Source organism: Perca fluviatilis, chromosome 21 (assembly GCF_010015445.1).
Source record: "Perca fluviatilis chromosome 21, GENO_Pfluv_1.0, whole genome shotgun sequence".
Lineage (NCBI taxonomy): Eukaryota > Metazoa > Chordata > Actinopteri > Perciformes > Percidae > Perca > Perca fluviatilis.
In genome coordinates, this window is record NC_053132.1 from 18342803 (window position 1) to 18361390 (window position 18588).

At 44.8% G+C, this 18588-nt stretch overlaps 1 protein-coding gene across 3 annotated transcripts in view; it reads right to left on the reverse strand.

The window, feature by feature from the left end:
* The window catches only part of LOC120551688 (SH3 and multiple ankyrin repeat domains protein 1-like), a 45026-nt gene that overhangs the window by 3246 nt on the left and 23192 nt on the right, over positions 1 to 18588 (reverse strand). For all 3 annotated transcript variants that reach the window (XM_039789192.1, XM_039789193.1, XM_039789194.1), the window contains 22 exons: positions 18427 to 18535; positions 18074 to 18225; positions 17144 to 17311; positions 16820 to 16861; positions 16018 to 16134; positions 15833 to 15910; positions 15581 to 15647; positions 15143 to 15318; positions 14855 to 14985; positions 13600 to 13739; positions 13004 to 13117; positions 12297 to 12375; positions 7344 to 7426; positions 7058 to 7182; positions 5435 to 5570; positions 5174 to 5254; positions 4727 to 4735; positions 4500 to 4526; positions 4349 to 4405; positions 4055 to 4176; positions 3330 to 3453; positions 10 to 3244 (listed from right to left, as the gene is read on the reverse strand). In XM_039789192.1, coding sequence (XP_039645126.1) covers positions 10 to 3244; positions 3330 to 3453; positions 4055 to 4176; positions 4349 to 4405; positions 4500 to 4526; positions 4727 to 4735; positions 5174 to 5254; positions 5435 to 5570; positions 7058 to 7182; positions 7344 to 7426; positions 12297 to 12375; positions 13004 to 13117; positions 13600 to 13739; positions 14855 to 14985; positions 15143 to 15318; positions 15581 to 15647; positions 15833 to 15910; positions 16018 to 16134; positions 16820 to 16861; positions 17144 to 17311; positions 18074 to 18225; positions 18427 to 18535 — 5372 coding nt within the window. The remainder of the gene's footprint in view (positions 1 to 9; positions 3245 to 3329; positions 3454 to 4054; positions 4177 to 4348; positions 4406 to 4499; positions 4527 to 4726; positions 4736 to 5173; positions 5255 to 5434; positions 5571 to 7057; positions 7183 to 7343; positions 7427 to 12296; positions 12376 to 13003; positions 13118 to 13599; positions 13740 to 14854; positions 14986 to 15142; positions 15319 to 15580; positions 15648 to 15832; positions 15911 to 16017; positions 16135 to 16819; positions 16862 to 17143; positions 17312 to 18073; positions 18226 to 18426; positions 18536 to 18588) is intronic.

Consider the following 18588-nt stretch of genomic DNA (forward strand, 5'->3'; position numbering starts at 1 on the left):
CAAACAAACCTATGCATGGTGGGTGACTTTGGAGTGTGGCTCCAGTCATCCATGCTCTTCATGCTACTCATCTGTTGCAGCTTGGAGCTCAGCTCATTGATGATGCTCGCCTTCACACCTGAAAGAGGTGAGTGAATTCTGTGGCCCTCTAAAACCATACCACCTCTCTGCACTCCGTCTCCACCTTGTTCATGCTCCCCGACCTCAACCCAGCCCACCGACCGAGTGTCCATGGGCCTCTCTAAGCAGGCAGCCAGAGCGGTGTTGAAGCCATCCTCCATTTTGGATCTACTCTGCTTGCGCTTCCTTTCATCTGCAAACGCTCCATCTAACCTGACATCTTCTGGGTTAGTTTGTCTCTGCAAATGCAAAGGAGCAGGGTTGGTGCTGTTCTGCCTACGTAGTGCTACAGGCATGCCCCTCCCTCCTCCTTCCTTGTAATGAGTCATCTTTGGAAACACAGGGTTTGCCAGTTTGGCGCTGTGCACCTCAAATGTTTGCCCACCTGAGTAGGTTGTGCAAGGATCCTGATGCTCACCTCCTCTCTCTCCCTCTCCTCCAATGCCTCCCCTCTCTCCTCTCAGCCCACTCAATCCCAGCATTTCTAAATGGTGGTCGCTACTGCTGTGACTGTCCAGCTCCTCAATCCCAGAATCCACCACAGCATCTTGCCAGTCTCCGCTCTTGGATATAATAGTAGGGTGATGAGTGTGCTCAGCAGCTTTGACCCCTGTGCTGAGGCCAGCCTTGGGCCCGGCCATGGTCATGCTGTAGTCAGAAGACGCCGGTGAGGTTGTTGTGGTGGTGGCGGCGGCGGCCGTGGCTGTCATGGTAGTGGTAGCATAGGTCATTGTGGCTGTGAGGGCGGCTGTGCCTCTGTCCTGGCCCGGGGTGTGACCCCCTAATGAGGGGTCGTTAGAGCCGCTGTAATAGGGGTGAGAATGAGACATGGGCTGGGGTCTGTGTAGTGACGTGGCAGGCAAAGCCGCAGCAGAGGTGGTGTTGGCGGAGGGAGGGGGAAATATCTGTGCGGACGGATAAGATGGAGAGAGAGCCGACTGTGTAAGGTTGGCCACCTCGCTGTCGTAGGAGGTAAGGCTGGAGGCAGCAGAGTCACCACCCTGTGGAGAGGGTTGGGGTGCATTTGAGGGCTTGGTAGATGGAAGAGGGGGCGGAGGAGGTGGTGCAAAAGCGGCAGGGTGTTGACTCCGTTGTTGATACTGCTGAGGACACTCCTGGACTCTCTCCTTCTTACCATTAGCAAACTGTATAGGAGGGGGCAAGGGATCTACAAAGACAAACTCGTCATCTACATCTATTGAGGGAGCTGGTGGAGGGAGAACCATCAGTCCTAGACCTCCACCCGCCCCTGCTCCTGCTTCTCCCATAGTTTCATGTGTTTGTGAAGAGGCTGTAGGGACAGTATACTGAGGGATGTAGCTGGTGTTGGGAGTGCTATCCATCTGCAAAAAGGAAGGTCTGCGGGGTGCGGGTTGAACTGGCGGTGGAGGAGGCTGCATTGGTGGAGCAGGCCTGCTGTCATACACCTCCTTTTCTCTTTCTCTCTCCCTGGGGCTCTGTGGGTAATACTGGGTTGAATACTGACTGCTTCTGTCCTCTGAGAAGCGAACTCTGAGACCTTCCCTGGGTCCTCCCTCCTTTTCTCTCTCCATCCTCTCCCCACCTCCTCCTCCCAAACGTAATATCCTTGGTGACTGTGGCCGGCTCATAGATGCAGGTGAGGTGGTGGCGGTGGGGGAGCTTAGGTGGACGGACACTGGGGAAGTGTAGGCCGATTGTGTAGGGGTTGCAAAAAGAGAAGGAGTTGGGGTCTGAACAGGGGTAGGGAATGTTCCTACTGTGGACAGCTGCCGGCCAAAGTGTCTCTCCTCTCTGCGTGTCCTGCGGTCGTCCTTTAGAGCCCTCTCTCTGGCAGCGAGGGCCAGGCCAAGTGGGGACGAGGGGTCCAGAACTTTCCCTGTAAGTGGGTGGATGAAGGTAGTAGTGGCCTGGATGCCGTACATCGAGGGAGCTGACTTGGGCTGGCCATCCTGACCGAGGACAGGGGAAGAATACTCAGGCAGGCCAAAGGCTGGGGGCATGCTGCTGGAATAGTTGACATAGTTGTCTCCAGAAAACATGCCCTCATCTATAGACTTGGAAGGCCGTAGACGAGGGGTGGGCACTTCCATTTGAGAGCCCTGTAAAGGCTGAGTTCTCATCCCTAATGCTCCTCCTCCCTGCCCTGCTCCTCCTCCGGCCTCTCCTTGTATGTCCTCCTCAGATGAGAGGAAGAAAGAAGCACTCTTTCTTCTCATATCTCGGAAACGTTCCCTTTCCCTGCGCGCCCCTCCTCCTCCTGCTCCTCCTCCTCCGAAGGTCGTAACATATGTCGACGTGTAATCCAAGTTTTCCAGGTTTTGCTGCGAGGGAACAGACGGGGCAGCAGTTGATGAAGGCATGGAAGTGGATGAAAGGGGCTGAGGTGGCAAGGGGGTGAGTGGTGAGGGTAGACTGGTGTTGGGGCTGTCTGAGGTTGTATCTGCTGAGGTGTTGTCTTCTACACCCTGGGGGGGCTCAGCTTCCACGCTGCTACCCTGGCTGCTTCGGCCGCTGCTGCTGGTGGAGGGCGCTTTGACAATGATGGTGGGGATGGGGATGGAGCTCTTCTCTTTGGCTGCTACTCCTTTTCCTCTGTGCTGCTGTCTCAGCCCATCTTCCACTTTTGACTGCTTCATCAGAGCTCCTCGACCACCCCTCCTGGCTGTCCCCCTGCCAACACCTCCACCCTGCTCCCGGTTGGCCACGTGCGGGTGATGTTGCGGCGCTTGCTGGGCCTTAGGCTTAGCACTTGTTGGTGGTGTAGCACTGCTGTAGCCTTTCCTCAACCCTCCCATCTTGCCACCACCTCTCCTGGGCACCTCTGGCTCTCGGATACACAGTCCTTCAGACTGTCTGCGGAGGGTGGGGACCATGCCCTGCTGGTTCATCCCACCAGGCCCTCCCCTCTCCCAGCCTGCTTGAGTAGCATGCCCTGGCTGGGATTGGAGCTGGTAGTGGGCTTGAGATACAGGGGGTATGGGCATAGCAGGTCCTCTCACAGGATGAGGGCCTGCTGATAAAGGCGGTTCTGGGGCAGATGTGTTAGGGGGTGGGGGGATTTCCTCTGGTCCCGGCACTGACAGGCTGCGAGCCAGCTTCATGGCGGGTGGGTGAAGATACTGCCTTTCCTCTTCTGTTACACCTGAGAACGAGGACACAGGTGCTTACAAACAGACACTTAAAAATAAACTATTGGGCAGAAATCTTTCCATGACAACTGGCGTTACCAATTGATTTTTGACGCATCATGACTGCATGCTGAGCGTGGCCTGGTTGAAAATGAGCTTGATTGTAGCCAAAACCTGGTCCGGGCTGCACCATACTCACTGATGACTGCTGCTCATAGGGTTGCTTCAGGTGTCGAAACCCAGTTTAAAAAAGGAGCAAAAGAGAATTTAAAAGGAAGGAGGGAGTAAAGAGAGGAGAGGACACATTTACTCAGATATAATTAAATCAAACTGATGTTGGCTGTTAAGTTGATATTGATTTGATAAACAGTATAATGCAATACAGAAGAACCAGCCAGTCCGAGTATTAAGAGTATCAGGCAACAGAGCATGGATGAATGGACGCAACCTGACTCACACTTAAACAAATGGTTTGGTGTGGGTGGTGCATTGTCAATCATTTTCTGTAAAGTGCAGTGAGGGCAGTGAAAACACACACAGCTAAAAAAAAAAAAAGCTAAAGACCAAGCTGCTTTAAAGATAGGAAACATTTGCTAGCATTAGTCATTTGTCACCATGACTAAATATCTGCTACATCCTAAAGCAGTGGAGAAGCTTTGTTGTATATGTGAATCTGGTATGGCAGGACTGGGAGAGAGGTTCATAACTGTTCAGTATTTGTTAATATTTTGTAGATACATAAATTGATTCTAAAAAGCCAGCAGGAACCCAAGTTATTGTAACGACCAAAACTAGGACCATTTCCTTTCAGTTCCCAACAGTACCTCATTGGAGACGTTGGGAACAATACTCTTGCTCCGGTCCCTCTTGCCTCCATGACCCCTCTGGCCCTGGTTGTCTGATGTAATGGTGTGTTGGGCAGCAGCCAAGATCTCATCCAGTTTATCTAAAACAAAGACAGAGCAGGGCAGAGAAGAAATGTAGAGAGGTAGTGAGAGGGAGAATAAAATAAAGAAATAACCATAAAAAGGAGGATTTCAGTGAGCCCCCTCCCTTCCCCTCAAGGTTTAAAAACACCCTTTTACAGTATGCCAAGAGAGGTAAGAGTGATGTATTACTTAGTGCCATCTGATAGACTGTCCTCTTCTTATCAGGACCCAGAGAGGACTCGTATTCTGAAAAAAAGAGGAGAAAAAAAAGCATCAAACAGGCTGACTTTTAATTAAAGCTCAGGGGCTGATAGGGGTAATGATTAAGGCTGATATTCACCTGCTTTCTTTTTCCATGGAGAGGCAGCTGTGGCATACATAATTCGGGAAAACAGAAATTAGGTGTGACTAGAACTGCTGTGTAGTCATGTGTATTAAGCAGATGAAAGGATGAAATACATACTCAGACACGTGATGGTGTGAATACGGATGTGATGAGAGGGATGGTGATGGTGATGGGGGGGACGGAAATGATGATGAGAGCACAGAAATCCATGATTCTCCCACCTTTGTCCACTGTATGCAGCGCATTCGGATCAAAAGACAAAGAAACACAAAGCAGTTTGTGACTGACGGCACCAGACGAGCATCATTTCACAACCTGTTTAATTATAACCTTTCTCCTTTACAGGTAATATCAGAAGTGCAAATTCATCAAAAAGCTCCTTTCCCAAACTATTGTTAATTTTAAAAAATGAAATCGCACCTGTATTGGATAATTGTCTTGGCTCTCTGTATCAAGTCGTTTAATATTTAATGCTGCGTTTCCCTAATACTGCCATGGTACTGTACTATCATCATCATCATCATCATCGTCATCACCTAAAAGCTATTTCAAATGTGAAAAAAAATGTGAGGGACTCAAATCTAATTTTTTTTTTTTACATGTTCTTTCCAGACCTCCCCTCGTCTTTATTCTTTGCATTCAGTCCTTTGTCCCCTGTATCATCTTACCCATGTCTTCCAGCTCTGATGTCATTGACTTGGAGCGCAGGGCAATGGCAGGAGGAGTCAGTCTTTTAGTCTGTTGTGGGGCTGCCAAGGGAAGCCAGCCAAATGCAGACTTAATGTTTAGTATTCTCGTATAAACATGCAGTCACCAATGACAACCACATTGCAACAGGCTTTTAGAGTGAAGTAAACACGCAATCAGCTTTATCGTCATCATCACAAACACAGGTTGGTAATGACATACGAGGAAAGTTTGACTCTTACCTCTCTTCCGAGCAGTGTCTTCTAGTTCAGGGTTTCGAGCAACCATCACAACTTTCACCATGAGACTGTTGCCGCCTTGTCGGATCATGTTGACCACCTGCCGGTGGCCAACCTTCACCACATTTTGGCCATTCACCTAGCAGATACACAGACACGGAAGGACTGAATGCAGAATAAGCTGATCCATTTAAATGAAAAAAAATAGGGGAGTGGACACAAAAATTCAAACACTCTTTACAGAGATAATAAGGGTCTTGTGACCACTGGTTCACTTTCGTAATGCAGCTTTCCCAGGTTTGGCATATGTTGTTGCAGAATCAGAATGAGAAAAAGGTGTATTGCCACAGTAAGTTACAAAATTCTGTAACTTGAAACCTAAAGAATTTTGCAGAGCTTTGAACGAGTGCACCAGCGATTCAGGCAGCGACTACAGTAAATCACAGTTACAAAGGCTTGGGCAGCTACATAAGTGACTCATATTAGGTTGAATACTAATCAGCAGTTTCTGTCAGCATTAATAACGGTATGACAATCACCATTTTTAAAAACTGAGTTTTTCTTCATCAAGGAACAGCAGTCACAAGTACAGCAACCCCTCACCAACTGTCACTAAAATGCACAACATATATACTTAGACACAGTATAACAACTATAGAATGACTATTAGGCGACTGACTATTAGAAACAAATTAGGCTATTATTAATTAACACAATATCTAATGCAAACATATGGTGGACGAATGTTGTGGTTTGAATATGAACTTGACCATCAACCAACTGTAAAATCACTACAGACTGCAAATAACCTTTTGTTCTCTTTTTGGTGTGCGTTTGGTTGCATTTACCTCAGCAGTAACATCTACATCAACACCTCTCCTCTCTCGCTCCCTCCTGTGCCGTGCGTACCTTGTACCTTATAAATTGATATTTACTGCAAGGTGTTTCTGTAGTCCAGCTCGCAGATACAGTATCATCGATCTGTGATGTTTGTTTCAGTGCATCCCAAAAGTTTCTTTGAAATGAAGTGTAGTGAAGTTTTTTTTGGTGTACCCACTTTTCTTAAGCCTGTCTATGTCTTTATTTCCTACATTTCCCAGATGGAGTTGTGACACTCCCCTGCACTTGTTGCATTCATTATTGGAAAATGCACTAGTGACAGTAAAATGTAATCCTTCACTAAAGCATAATATTGTGTTTTCTGTTGGTTGTTGTACTTGTTGTATAGCTCTGTTAGTGGGAACATTTGAAGTGTCTGTCTTACTATGTAGTTATTGCTGTATGTTTCATGAATTCTTATATTTGACTAGACTAGTGTTTTTTTAGTTAAACTCAGGACCTTAGACAAGGTTTACGACAGAGATGGGGAAGTAACGAAGTACAAATACTCAAGTAGATTTTTCAGATATTTTTACTTTACTATTTATTTTTGTACTTTGTTACTTTTACTTGAGTAAAAGTAAAAGTAACAAATCAGTACTTCTACTTTTACCAGAGTATTTTTTAACACAAGTATCTGTACTTCTACTTGAGTACGGGAAGTGAATACTTTTCCCATCTCTGGTTTACAGTTAAGTCACGCTGGGTTCAGTTTGTGTGTTAGTCCAAAATGCATCTTGTTCTTACCTCGATGAGGAAATCCCCCATCCTCAGGCCCGCCCTCCAGGCCACGCCCCCCTCATCGACAGACTCTAGGTACTGCAGCGCGGGGAACGCTGGCGTTGGAGTGAACTCCTCTATGGGAGTCTGAGCTACAGAGGACAAGACAAAAAGGATGAGCATGAGTGGACACAGATAACAAGAACATGGCCGCAAAATGAGGGAGGGATATCAAGATATTAAAAAAGAGAGAAAAGGAGCATATGAGGCTGAGACAGAAAAATATGAGGTAAATTTGGGAGAAGAGTCTCACCTTTGGCTCCCCTAAGCACAAAGCCAAAGCCCTCATTGTCTTTCTTCTGTAGGAGCACTGTCTTCTCCTTAATGATGTAGTCACTTAGAGAGAGTAACGAGGGAGCAGAGGGGAAGGGGAAAGGGGGATGGAGAGAGACAGGGAGAAAGAGAGCATTGGATTGGAAGAGAGCTATATGACTTCTATAGCAAAAGAAAAGTCATATTGTCATGCAAATAAAGCATTTTCTGAATGTGGAAAACAGCTATACTGCATCACATTATGAAATCACACTGCAGCAAAAGATAGGTTGGCTTGAGAATGTCATACAAAAAGCACTGGTGCACAAAAGGGTTGATGGCAGGGATACAGTTAGTGTCACAATGGGAGGAAGTGTATATGAGATGACATTCCGTACTATGGACTAATCCAGCTAGAGCTGACAAGCACTGGGCCTGGGGGGGCACATTACAAAAATGTGCACATACACTTCACTGATAATGGAAACTTCCAAATGCACCTAAATCGCTGCATTAGCTTTCACTGCTTCTGGCAGCTTTTGCAGGGATACTGTTTTACCGACTCCAGCGCACCACTACCGGTCATACATGACGCTTCAAATTATGCACCAGAAGAAGTTGGACAGGTCTCCAATTTTCTTCCACAAACAGCTCCTCTTGCTCAAAGACCACAGCCTCGGGGGGCAGAAATGTTCACAGACATCAGTGATGCAATCCTATTATAAGACTGTTGGCGTAGTGTAACAGCTGGCCTAGCAAGCTCCTTCATTATTCTATTACAATGTCTGGGACTTTTGGCAAAGTTGCTTTACAATCCTTTCTCTAATATTGGACAGGTTAAATGGACTCCACACTGCCACACACAGCCGCATCTCATGACTCATTTCTGGACTTGACTTTCTAACAATGTCAATTCACCCTGGTTCTGTTAGAGAGCCCGGGGCTTAAGCTGAGCTGTACGATTTAAGAGGAATTCCAGATATTTTTTTCCTAGGCTGCTCATTTCTGTGTTAGTTTGTGCTTCTCAACTTAACTCAAACTGACAATTCAACTGAAATGAAATCAAAGGGTTTGATTTCCTAGAAGGGATGAACTGTGAGTGAACAGGATGAGTAGGCTGGTCGAAGAATTGTCTTTATTTATAGTGATAGCTTGACTGCCAAAACAATGCAGTGAAAATGCCCTGGTATACTCAAGGACACCATTTCCACTGGGAATACAGGTTTGTTGTCCCTCCCCCTTTTAAATGGGAAGTTTGGGTGAATTATATGTGGGTTCACACTTGGACCTTTATGAGAAGTTGTGAACATAAATGTGATTTTTCAAGCAAAATATGTCAGGCACTGCTTACTCTCAGACTGCATACAAATTCTCAATTAGAATTCTCTTTCACTTGAGTCAGCAGACACAAAACCGTGGCGCTGAATCCAACCTGAACTATCTGTAACCTAAACTGAAATACAACCCTTTGACTGGCTGCCAGACAATCAGGTTTGCAGGGTAACTTGTAACCATTTAGACAAACACATGCAAAAAATGCCAACATTTTGATTTACTTTTAGGTTTTAGGCAGCAGACTTGATTTTTTTTCTGTCTGGCAGAGGACCTCATCACTCCAACTTCATTCTGCCTCCGCCACTCTTGAAACACCCATGTGTATGCTGGTCCTAAAATAACAATAACAGTAATATTGTATTCCACACCGTCTCTTACAGCACAGACCCAGCAAGGTTTTGTGTACTTAATCTGGCAGAGCATGTAATAAAGTTTGGCTGTGGAATCACAGAGGTACAGCAGAGTCATGAGCATTGGCCTCCAGGCCTGAAGATCCAGACTTCGACACCAAGTCGTAACTTTAGCACTGAACAGACGAATGCTAGTTTCCCCTACTGAGGTCCATCCCTTGTGTGTTCTCCATCAATGTTACTGTTTCGCCAACGCACAGCCGCCTTCCAGCCATCTGCTCCTCACACCTCATTCCTTTTTTCTCTCACCCTGTCCTCCACCATGCTTTCCCTCTCTGAGGATCAAAGTAGCAAGGAGTGGGTGGACGGATCCATTGGGCTCTTCATCCCTCCACTTCTACAATGGGGAAACATGGCCTGCGTTGGTCCTCCAGGTGGTTTTAAGTTGTGTTGCTGGCTCGCAGTAACACACCTGATGTCCTTTACATATTTAAAGCTATTCAACTTATCTGTCACCACATTGACCACGAATGCCTGGCCAATTTGGGCCATTAAAAAAAAAGTCCCTGGTTAATCCCTGTTGGCTAGTAGGACACAGTCTCTCTGCAATGAAGCTGTAAGCCTACTAGGGACTAGAGTTATTATGTACCCTCCTGAGTCATCCTCTTCTATCCACAATTACTGAGAAAAAGGCAGCTTTTTAACCATTCACCTGCTGAACGTACATGGCTATGTGGGGACAATACCCACACACCACAAGTGAAGCACTTGACGGATGTCAGTGACACACACTGTGGATGGAGACGTTGTAGATACAGTACATATACATAAATATACTGTATGTACAGGAGAGATACTCCCACAGCAATCTAACACTATGACGTATACATTTATATGTGAAAACCACAGATATTTCATTCAGTGTATATAATCGCATGCACACATACATAAACACAAATGCATGTACACACACACACACACACACACACATGCACAGAAATGACCGGTATCTCGAATTAGAGCTCGAAAAGAACTGACAAACCGCAAACTAGGATACATATACAAATATGGGATGTGACAATAGCATTTTCAACGGAACAGGAATAAATGGGAAGTCCTGGTGAATGGAAAATATCTGCTTAAAGAAATCATGACTCAAAGAGAATGAAATACACCCACACTGTCTGACTGAAATGCATCAATATGTGCTCCCTTTCATGCACTAACAGACACGCACACAGCGTTCAAAGACACACAGGAGGAAAAAACTGAAATAAACATGCTGCAGTCTCCATAGCCACTTCTGATATTCACATGCAAAGGAAAAATACAAAAGACATACGCACATATACACACGCACAGTCAGAGACACACACAGACACACGCACGCACACACGCACGCACAGAATACATAGCTTATTAGTCTGTCTTTGAAAAGGCACGGCCTTTCAATAGCATCATCTACCTCTCCCCTCTCTCCATTGTCCTCTCCTCACATCCATAGCCAGCCAATGAATGAGGAAACAGCCGCTACCTGTAAATGAACCACACGCTCCTGTTTCTGGGGCCCAGTGACGGCCACGAAGAAGAGAGGGAGAGAGAGATTTCTCTCTCTCCGCATCCCCCCATTGCCATGTCCCCCCCTCCTCTCTCGCGCACGCTCTCTCCTCCACCACCACCTCCTCCTCCCTCCTCCCGGTCTTCCAGCGAGAGCTCAGCCGGAGAGAGCCGCGAGAGTGGAGGAGAGAGAGAGAGAGGTGGGGTGCACCCCACATAGTTCAGACAAGAGAAAGACAATGTGAAGGAAAGAAGAGAGAGAATACCAGCGATTATCTCAACAGGGAGAGAGTGCATGGTGCATGTGTGTCTGCTGGTACATGACAGGAAGACGGTTCGGTTGCAAAATAGGGGAGATGGAGAGCTGAACTTGCGGTGTGAGGATGCGGGGGATGGGTATAAATGTAAGGCGACAAAGGGAGAGACAGTGCATTTGCACATCCACTGACTGGTGTATCACAGATATACTAACAGCTGATTCTCTCCCTGGATTTACATACACACACACACACACACATGCAAACTTTCCTCTCGCTACCACTTCTCCTCTAGAGCAGAGCTGTCATCATCACACAGGCTAACAAACACTCTTCCTCTCTCTATCTCTCTCTGAAATAGTAATTGACATTCTCCCAATTGCCTAGCTGCACTGAGGGAACATGCTCCGAATCACCTTGCTCTTAATTGAGCACCACTTCACCACGGTGCTGCAATTACTCTTAACCAGCTTACCACAGGTAATATAACCCCAGTGGCTGCTATATCCATTTAGAACACAACCGCAGCTGCATTAAAGTGAATGCCTTTTTCGAATGACAGTGAGAGTGGCTCAGCACAAGGGTAATGTCAGTTCCAATGTGTAAAAGGCTGTGAAACCCTGGGGTGGCGACTGGTAAGTCCTTCTTACTAGCCCAGGGACCTAACCAACGCTTGGTGTCTCAGCCTTCTCATGACTCATCAGCAGGATGACGAATAAACATGCACAAGACACACACTAACTCTCAATCAAACATGCATAGCTTTATAATACACAGCCACAGTTGCCCTGGGCTGAGCCGCCTCAGCCAGATGCCATGGAGGAGGAGAACTACCCCCCCTCCACCCAGGGGCAGCCAAAAGGGGCAGAGCCGAAAATGACATGGCTGCTCTTTGTGCATTCAGCGCTGACGTGTTTGCGCAGCAAAACAATAGAGAACTAGCTCTGTTCAGGATCAGCAGAAAACAGACACACGGGAAGACATGAAAGCACAATAGGTGAAAAAAGTGAGCACGCACGCACACACACACACACACACACACACACACACACACACACACACACACACACACACACACACACACACACAAACCTCCTGTAAGAGTCTGTCAACTATTTCAATCACCATGACTGGTCTCACAGTCTTTCCTTACATTAATTAACCAGAGAGCAGACAATTCAGTTGCTGCCCACACTCATGTGATCCACAATCCACAGCTAGAGCTATATCAGCGGCTGCAGCCAATCAGGTTTATTATTTTATTGGTCCATCTATTCTCTAAACTGGTAGGCCTATCCTGTTCAGGGTTGCGAGAAAAGTTGGGGATAGCTTGATACATCCCAGGGAAGACAAAGACAATCACCCTCACATTTACACTTTTGCAGCAGTTTAAACTTTCCCAACGTACTTATCAACTGATCACAGATTGTTAAAGATCATAGCAACTTTTCTTACCTTGGCCCGTCAGTGCCATCGTAGGCTCCGACAGTGACGTTACGGAAAAGCTTCCTCTTGGCTTTCTCACTGCGCGTCTCTGCAAGGCACGTGCAGGAAAAACACATGCTGAATTTAAACCTTCAGCTTCTGTCATGACACCTTCTCTGTCTTTTTGTAGAAGTGTTGTGTCTTTGGCGGACACACAAAACGAATCAAATATATTTATTTGTGTGTCTTCTATGTGGCATATGGTTTGCTTGCTGCGTGAATAGTACAGCTGTGAAAATAGGAGAAAAGTAAGTGTCTGTGCTGTACATGTGTCACTTACTGTCTGCTGCAAAAGGGCCTGCTGGTTAACATGAGTGTGACATGTGCTGGGTGTTACAGTGACTTAAAGGATAATTCCAGCCTGAGGGAGTATGTAACCCATTTTTCAGCATTACCTTTCTACAATCTATGTGCTATTTCTTATTACTGTAAGTGTCTTGTTAAATGTATGAGTTATCTCACAACTATCCATAACACATTTCTTTTAATTTATACATGAATGATAAAAAAAAAGAAAAAAATTTTTTTTTATATGAAACTTAACCGTAGGTCAGCTGCTAAATCCGTCTCTCAATAGATTACCGCAAAACCCAAAAGGCTACACATTTTGCCGTCAACAGAATCATTTTTTTTTTGAATTCCAAAGTGAGATGAAGTTCCAGCTAGTTTTGTCTTACCTGGTCGACTGTCTTTGCTCAGAGCCGCCACCTCTTCCACGCAGTCTGAAGGAAACCAGCCAGTGCGACCTTTCGCTGTTCCCTCCCAGTATCCCCCCTCTCCTACACTTAACACTGAGACAGATAGAAAAACAGATGAGACATGAATAGCATAGATACATGGATATCTTGTGATTTGGGTAGTAGTACTATCACAAACTCTTATACTGTTATATATCTTTACCTGAACCTTCCTTGTTTACCTTAAGCTAACTTTTTAATTATTACATTGTAAGATCCACTGAGAAATGCCAAAGAAAATGTATTGCGTTGTGATGACTGAATGTGTCTGCTTGTGCTTCTCATTTCTCTTGTTTACAATCCACTTTTTCCTCATGTACATCTCCTCGCTGTTGATGTTTTAGGGGCAATAGCTTAAATATTTTTCAGAATCAGACTGTATTGCAGCTGCACTGTGAAGTATCTCAACAATCCACAAAATCATCTGCAGTGGAGAATGTTTCGTTAATTATCTGTCAAACAACATGATTAAAATTACATGTAGTCTACATTTTCTCCTCATAAATCACCATTTGTAAGTTTTGCCTCCATCTCACCTTTAACTTTGTCGCCTTTGTTAAGTGAGAGCTCTCGGTCTCCACTAGCAGAATGGGCACGAGTGGCCACGTAAACCCGCCCTGGCACTGCGCTGTACATACGCTTCATCTGACCTCCCCCACTACCCGCTGAGGTTGCACTACAGAGGGAGACAGAGAGAGAGAGAAAGAGAGAGAGAGAGACTCTTACAAAACCAAGAGTTAAGACTGTATCGCACTCTGTGGAAAAACAAGTGAGACAAAGTGTGACAACATACAGCTTGTCAGTGACAGTCAGTAGTTGAGTCATACTAATCAGTCACACCAACAGTAAGAATGTATGCCGCAATCTTGTATTGACTAAGTGCCTCACTTCTGTGCTCTAAAGTGCATACTCTTTTGGCAGTTAGTATACAAGAAATTAATGTAGGGTAGAAATTAATGCAATTTAGTACATAAGGAATTAGCGTTTTAAATTTGAAAATGTCTGTGGATTTCTTTTATGTTTTTATGTATTTTTTTACACACACACACACACACACACACACACACACACACACACACACACACACACACACACACACACACACACACACACACACACACACACACACACTAGAAGAACTAGAAGAGATGGCAAGCCAGTCTGTCGGTCAGTCCCCCACTTTGATCCAGACTGAAGTCTCTCAACAACTTTTGAATGGATCAGGACAATTGGTACATACATAGTTCCTAAACGATGAATGACTTTGGTGATCTGGCGTACCTAGCGACATCATCTTGTCAAAATCTTCCTTTTCATTTGTGCAATACTTTGGTTTACACCTGCTAAACAAATAACCTTCCCATCAGCCTCAGCTGTACTTTATGTTTAGTCTTAATTAGCTAATGTTAGCATGCTAACATGCTAAACCATGATGGTGAACATGGTAAACAACAGCATGTTAACATTTGTCATTGTAAGCACCATTGTACAGCCTCACAGAGCATGGCTGTGGACTGTAGACTGTGTTTTACAGGCCTTGACTAGCTCCTCCATTAACGTTGCCTTGCAGAACAACAAAATGTCCATCAATACCACACTTAAAATAGTTGACATTCTTGCAGTTAAAAATAGTACACATAATGCTTCTGAGACACAAATAGTAATTGTCCTGCATAAAGCTGATGGTAACTGGAGATTGAATGACCCTGTTAGTAGATGGCCTTAAAGGACCTGTTCAGAATAAGAACCCAGCACTCTCCCTCTCTTCGTGACCCTCCACAGGCTCCTTACCCCTGTCTGCCTCTTGGCTGCCGGTGCCTCTCCTCTGTGTCACTTTGGCCTCCTCTCCCTCTGGATGGGGAGCGGGTACGAGTTCTGGGGCTGCTGGAGCTTCTCACACCAATGGAGGCTCTGCGCTGACCCTGCAGAAACACACCAAGTCCCATAAAGACAGATCGTCAAAGCTGATCCTGTAACTTACTAGGAGTCAAAGACTGAGAAAGAAATGTAACATCAGCAAAGCATATCTAATATCACAAAGAGCCAGCAGATGAGCATCCACCTAATGGTCCTCAGTACCTGTCCCAGGTTGGGATTGGTTGCAGCCTTGATGGGTAGGGCCAGAGGGTCAGACTGGGTCATGGAGTTATCGCTGTTAGCGCGCAGTAGGGGGTGGGAATGAAGTGAGGGGAGAGGCAGAGTGTGGGCGCTCTCTTTTCGCTTGGGTACATACTTTGGCGATTCCAAAAAGGGCACTGAAGATGGGGGTGTGAGGTTTACGGGTGAGTGATCACAGGTGAAGTGTAAGAAGGAGTAAGAAGTGAGGAAGGGCAGTGGGGTTTGATGTGACAGGATGAAATGGAGGGAGAAATTCAGTAGATTGTTAGGGGGGAAAAAAGGGAGATTGTAAGGGCAAATACATGATAGATTCAGGAAAGTACAAAAAAGCAGGTGTTGGGAACTGATTGTAACACTCGATAGCCTCCTCAGGAGAGACAGTTTTGTACAAAAGCTTACCTACGTCAGAATCTTTGTGGTTTTTGATGATTTCCCCGAGTTCAAAGTGACCAGACATTATAGCTAGCTGCAAATACAAAAAAACATTTAATTATTCCAGCTATTGCTTTTTCTTCTTTCATTGTGTTGTCTCCTTTTTTCTCTTTTAGTTTTGGACAAAACTGTTGGTCAAAGGTACTCTACAAATGCAATTTCACTTCGCAAACATGATTTAAAAAATGCGTAGTTTGAATTGATAGTTAAACCATTTACCTGAAAAGGGGTCTGACCATGCTTGTTCTTTGCCTCCCTGTTTGCTCCCCTGTACAGAAGAACGCGGATACAGCTTTCCTGATCATTCAGAGAGGGAAAGTGATGAGTTAACACCTTTAAAAAAACCAGCAGTAGTAATTATGGTAATAATGATTTCATAAAAGGGAATCTGTTACCATACTTGCCTTGTTGTACAGGGCAGAAATGTGAAGTGCAGTATTCCCTGAGGCATTTTGAGAAGAGGGGTCTGCCCCATAAAACAGCAGATGCTCCAAATGCTGGGCAAAGCCATTCTGGCAAGCCTTTCAGTGTCAAGAGTGTGATAGAAATATCCACAAATTGTTAGATTTGGAAAGTATAGGAAGAGACAGAAGTGGGTGAGTTCATACAGGACTGTTTCAGTAGAATAAAATTAGGCACAAAACAAAATATATATATATATATATTGCAAAAGAGAAACAAAGAGAAAGATGATAGGTGATAATATGTGTTGCATTTACATTTAGATCCATAATTACTCTTATAGAAAAACAGGTCAGAGGCAATTACATTGCACCACGGTGAAAAGAAAGGAATAAAAAAATCATTAAAACAACAGAAATGAGCCTTCTGCAGTCGGAGATGTGTCCTGATATTTTTCTGCAGGGACTAAAATATCACAAGATACGTACAAAGTAAAAGAAAACACAGAGCACGGCAAAACCAAAATAAAATACCATGACAACCAGCTCGCAGCACAAACGCAAATTTACCAGAATGTCACAGAGACAGATAATGTAGGCAATGCACCCATATCTACAGTAAGAAAGAGATAGTACCAATGCTCTTTCTGAACTGGACTCAGCTTGAGATGGCCCAGATTTGAACAGATTAGGAAAACGATGTCACTTGATTCAGTTTATCTGCATTTTATATCACATCACGATTCTCAGTGCCTTTGCCTCTGAAAGTCTGGTGGGGAAGATGAGATGGTAGGAAGAAGGGTACCTTATGTATTTCTTCCATTCCAAACTCCTCTTCATCCCTGTGCTATGGAAAGAGAGAAGGAAGGAGAGAGAATGGAGAGACGAGTGAGGAAGGCTGAGAGGAGAGGGGTGTGAGAAAATGCTGAAAGAGACTGAGGGCGATGGTACATGACATCAAACACAGAGATCAGACATGGACATGTTGGTGCATTGCTTAAGTTTACATGAAGAGAGACAAAGACCAGAGATGCTTAACATATAAATAAAGAAGGAAATTATGAAACCACATGGTAATCAATGGATGGACAGATAGATAGATTTGTAATATTAAACTGTCCAGTGGTACCTGATGGGACTCGTCCCAGCCGTTCTCGTCCCTCGTCCCCAGCCTGGCCCTGTAATACAGCAAGGTCTCGCAGCAGGAGGTGTCGCCCCCTGTCAGTACAGTGTGGTACAGCGGGGTCAGGCCACAGCGGTCTTTGTAGTTTGGAGATGCGCCGAGGGACAAGAGAGCCTTGCATGGAGAGACAAAAGAAAAGAAAAAGAAAGAAAGAAATAAAAGAAAAAGGGCAAAGAAAAAAGAATTGGGTGTATTGCTGGGCCCTTATTGTATTTGTGATGCTGCTGCTGATCAATACAATTGCAACATTTTCATGCCTAAGTCAATTATATATATATAAATAATTACTACATTTCCTATTATATACCTTAGCATAAGTCTCTATATAATAATCATATAGAGTGATTATTTAACATCTGATATCTCATATACTACCAGATAGTGTGATACTGCATGTTGAAGCTGCAGCAGGGATATTCAAATTAAATAATTTCCTGGCAAAGAAACACGTTTACAAAGGTGGGTCATGTTTAGCAGTTGTCACCTAAAAAAGTGGCTCTAACATGGTGTTTGAAAGCAACATGAGGCAGCCAGAGCTGCAAAAAGGCAAACTTGTCTGTTCCCAATTGCAAGTGCATTGTTTAAAGGAAACAGCAGTCACAACTTTAAACTAACCAATAGTGTTATGCCTACAGTATTTAGGGAACTGTCAAATACTTCAAATCATCTTACAATCTAATGCCCTCCCACATTTGACGCAGCATTTGCAATCTAGTATTCACTGCAACATTAAATACTTTTTATATAAGATGTTTATGTGACTTTGCCTAAACCCTGTAAATTCGTAAAATAATCATTTGATTTATTGTGTCCACTTCGCCTGTCCTACTTGAGTGTGCTTGCAATATGTATGTGACTTTAATTCAAAGTCCTTACCAGCAGCCCAGCGTGATTGTGAGCCCTAACAGCTTTGTGCACCGGTGTGAAGCCATCTCTGCTCCTAAAGTCCAAATGAGCACCGCCCTGAACCAGCAACCTGATGCCTTCCACCTGCAGGCCTGACTGCATGGCCACAGAGAGCGGGGTCTCTGACCCACAGAAGAGGGAAGGGGTCAGGAAGGAAAGGTGTAAGTGAAATTCCACCCTCTCTTACTTACTACTCTTATAGTATTTCATATGCTCAATACCACTTATAAAATTATTTATTTGAAATCAAAGAATGAATCTAGTCAAGAAATGTGAGTTCCACTGTGTGAGTCAGCACACACACAAGGTTGCGACAAACTCACCTCCATTGTCAGGGTCATGAAAATTTGGATCAAGACCTTTATCGAGGACTTTTGCCATTTTCTCTATTGCTCCAGTCTGAATGTAATCCAGGAACTTCTTCAGACTGGCCTGAGAGGGGAAGAAGAGGAAGGAAAAGAATGTCTGAGTGGAAATGATGTGCA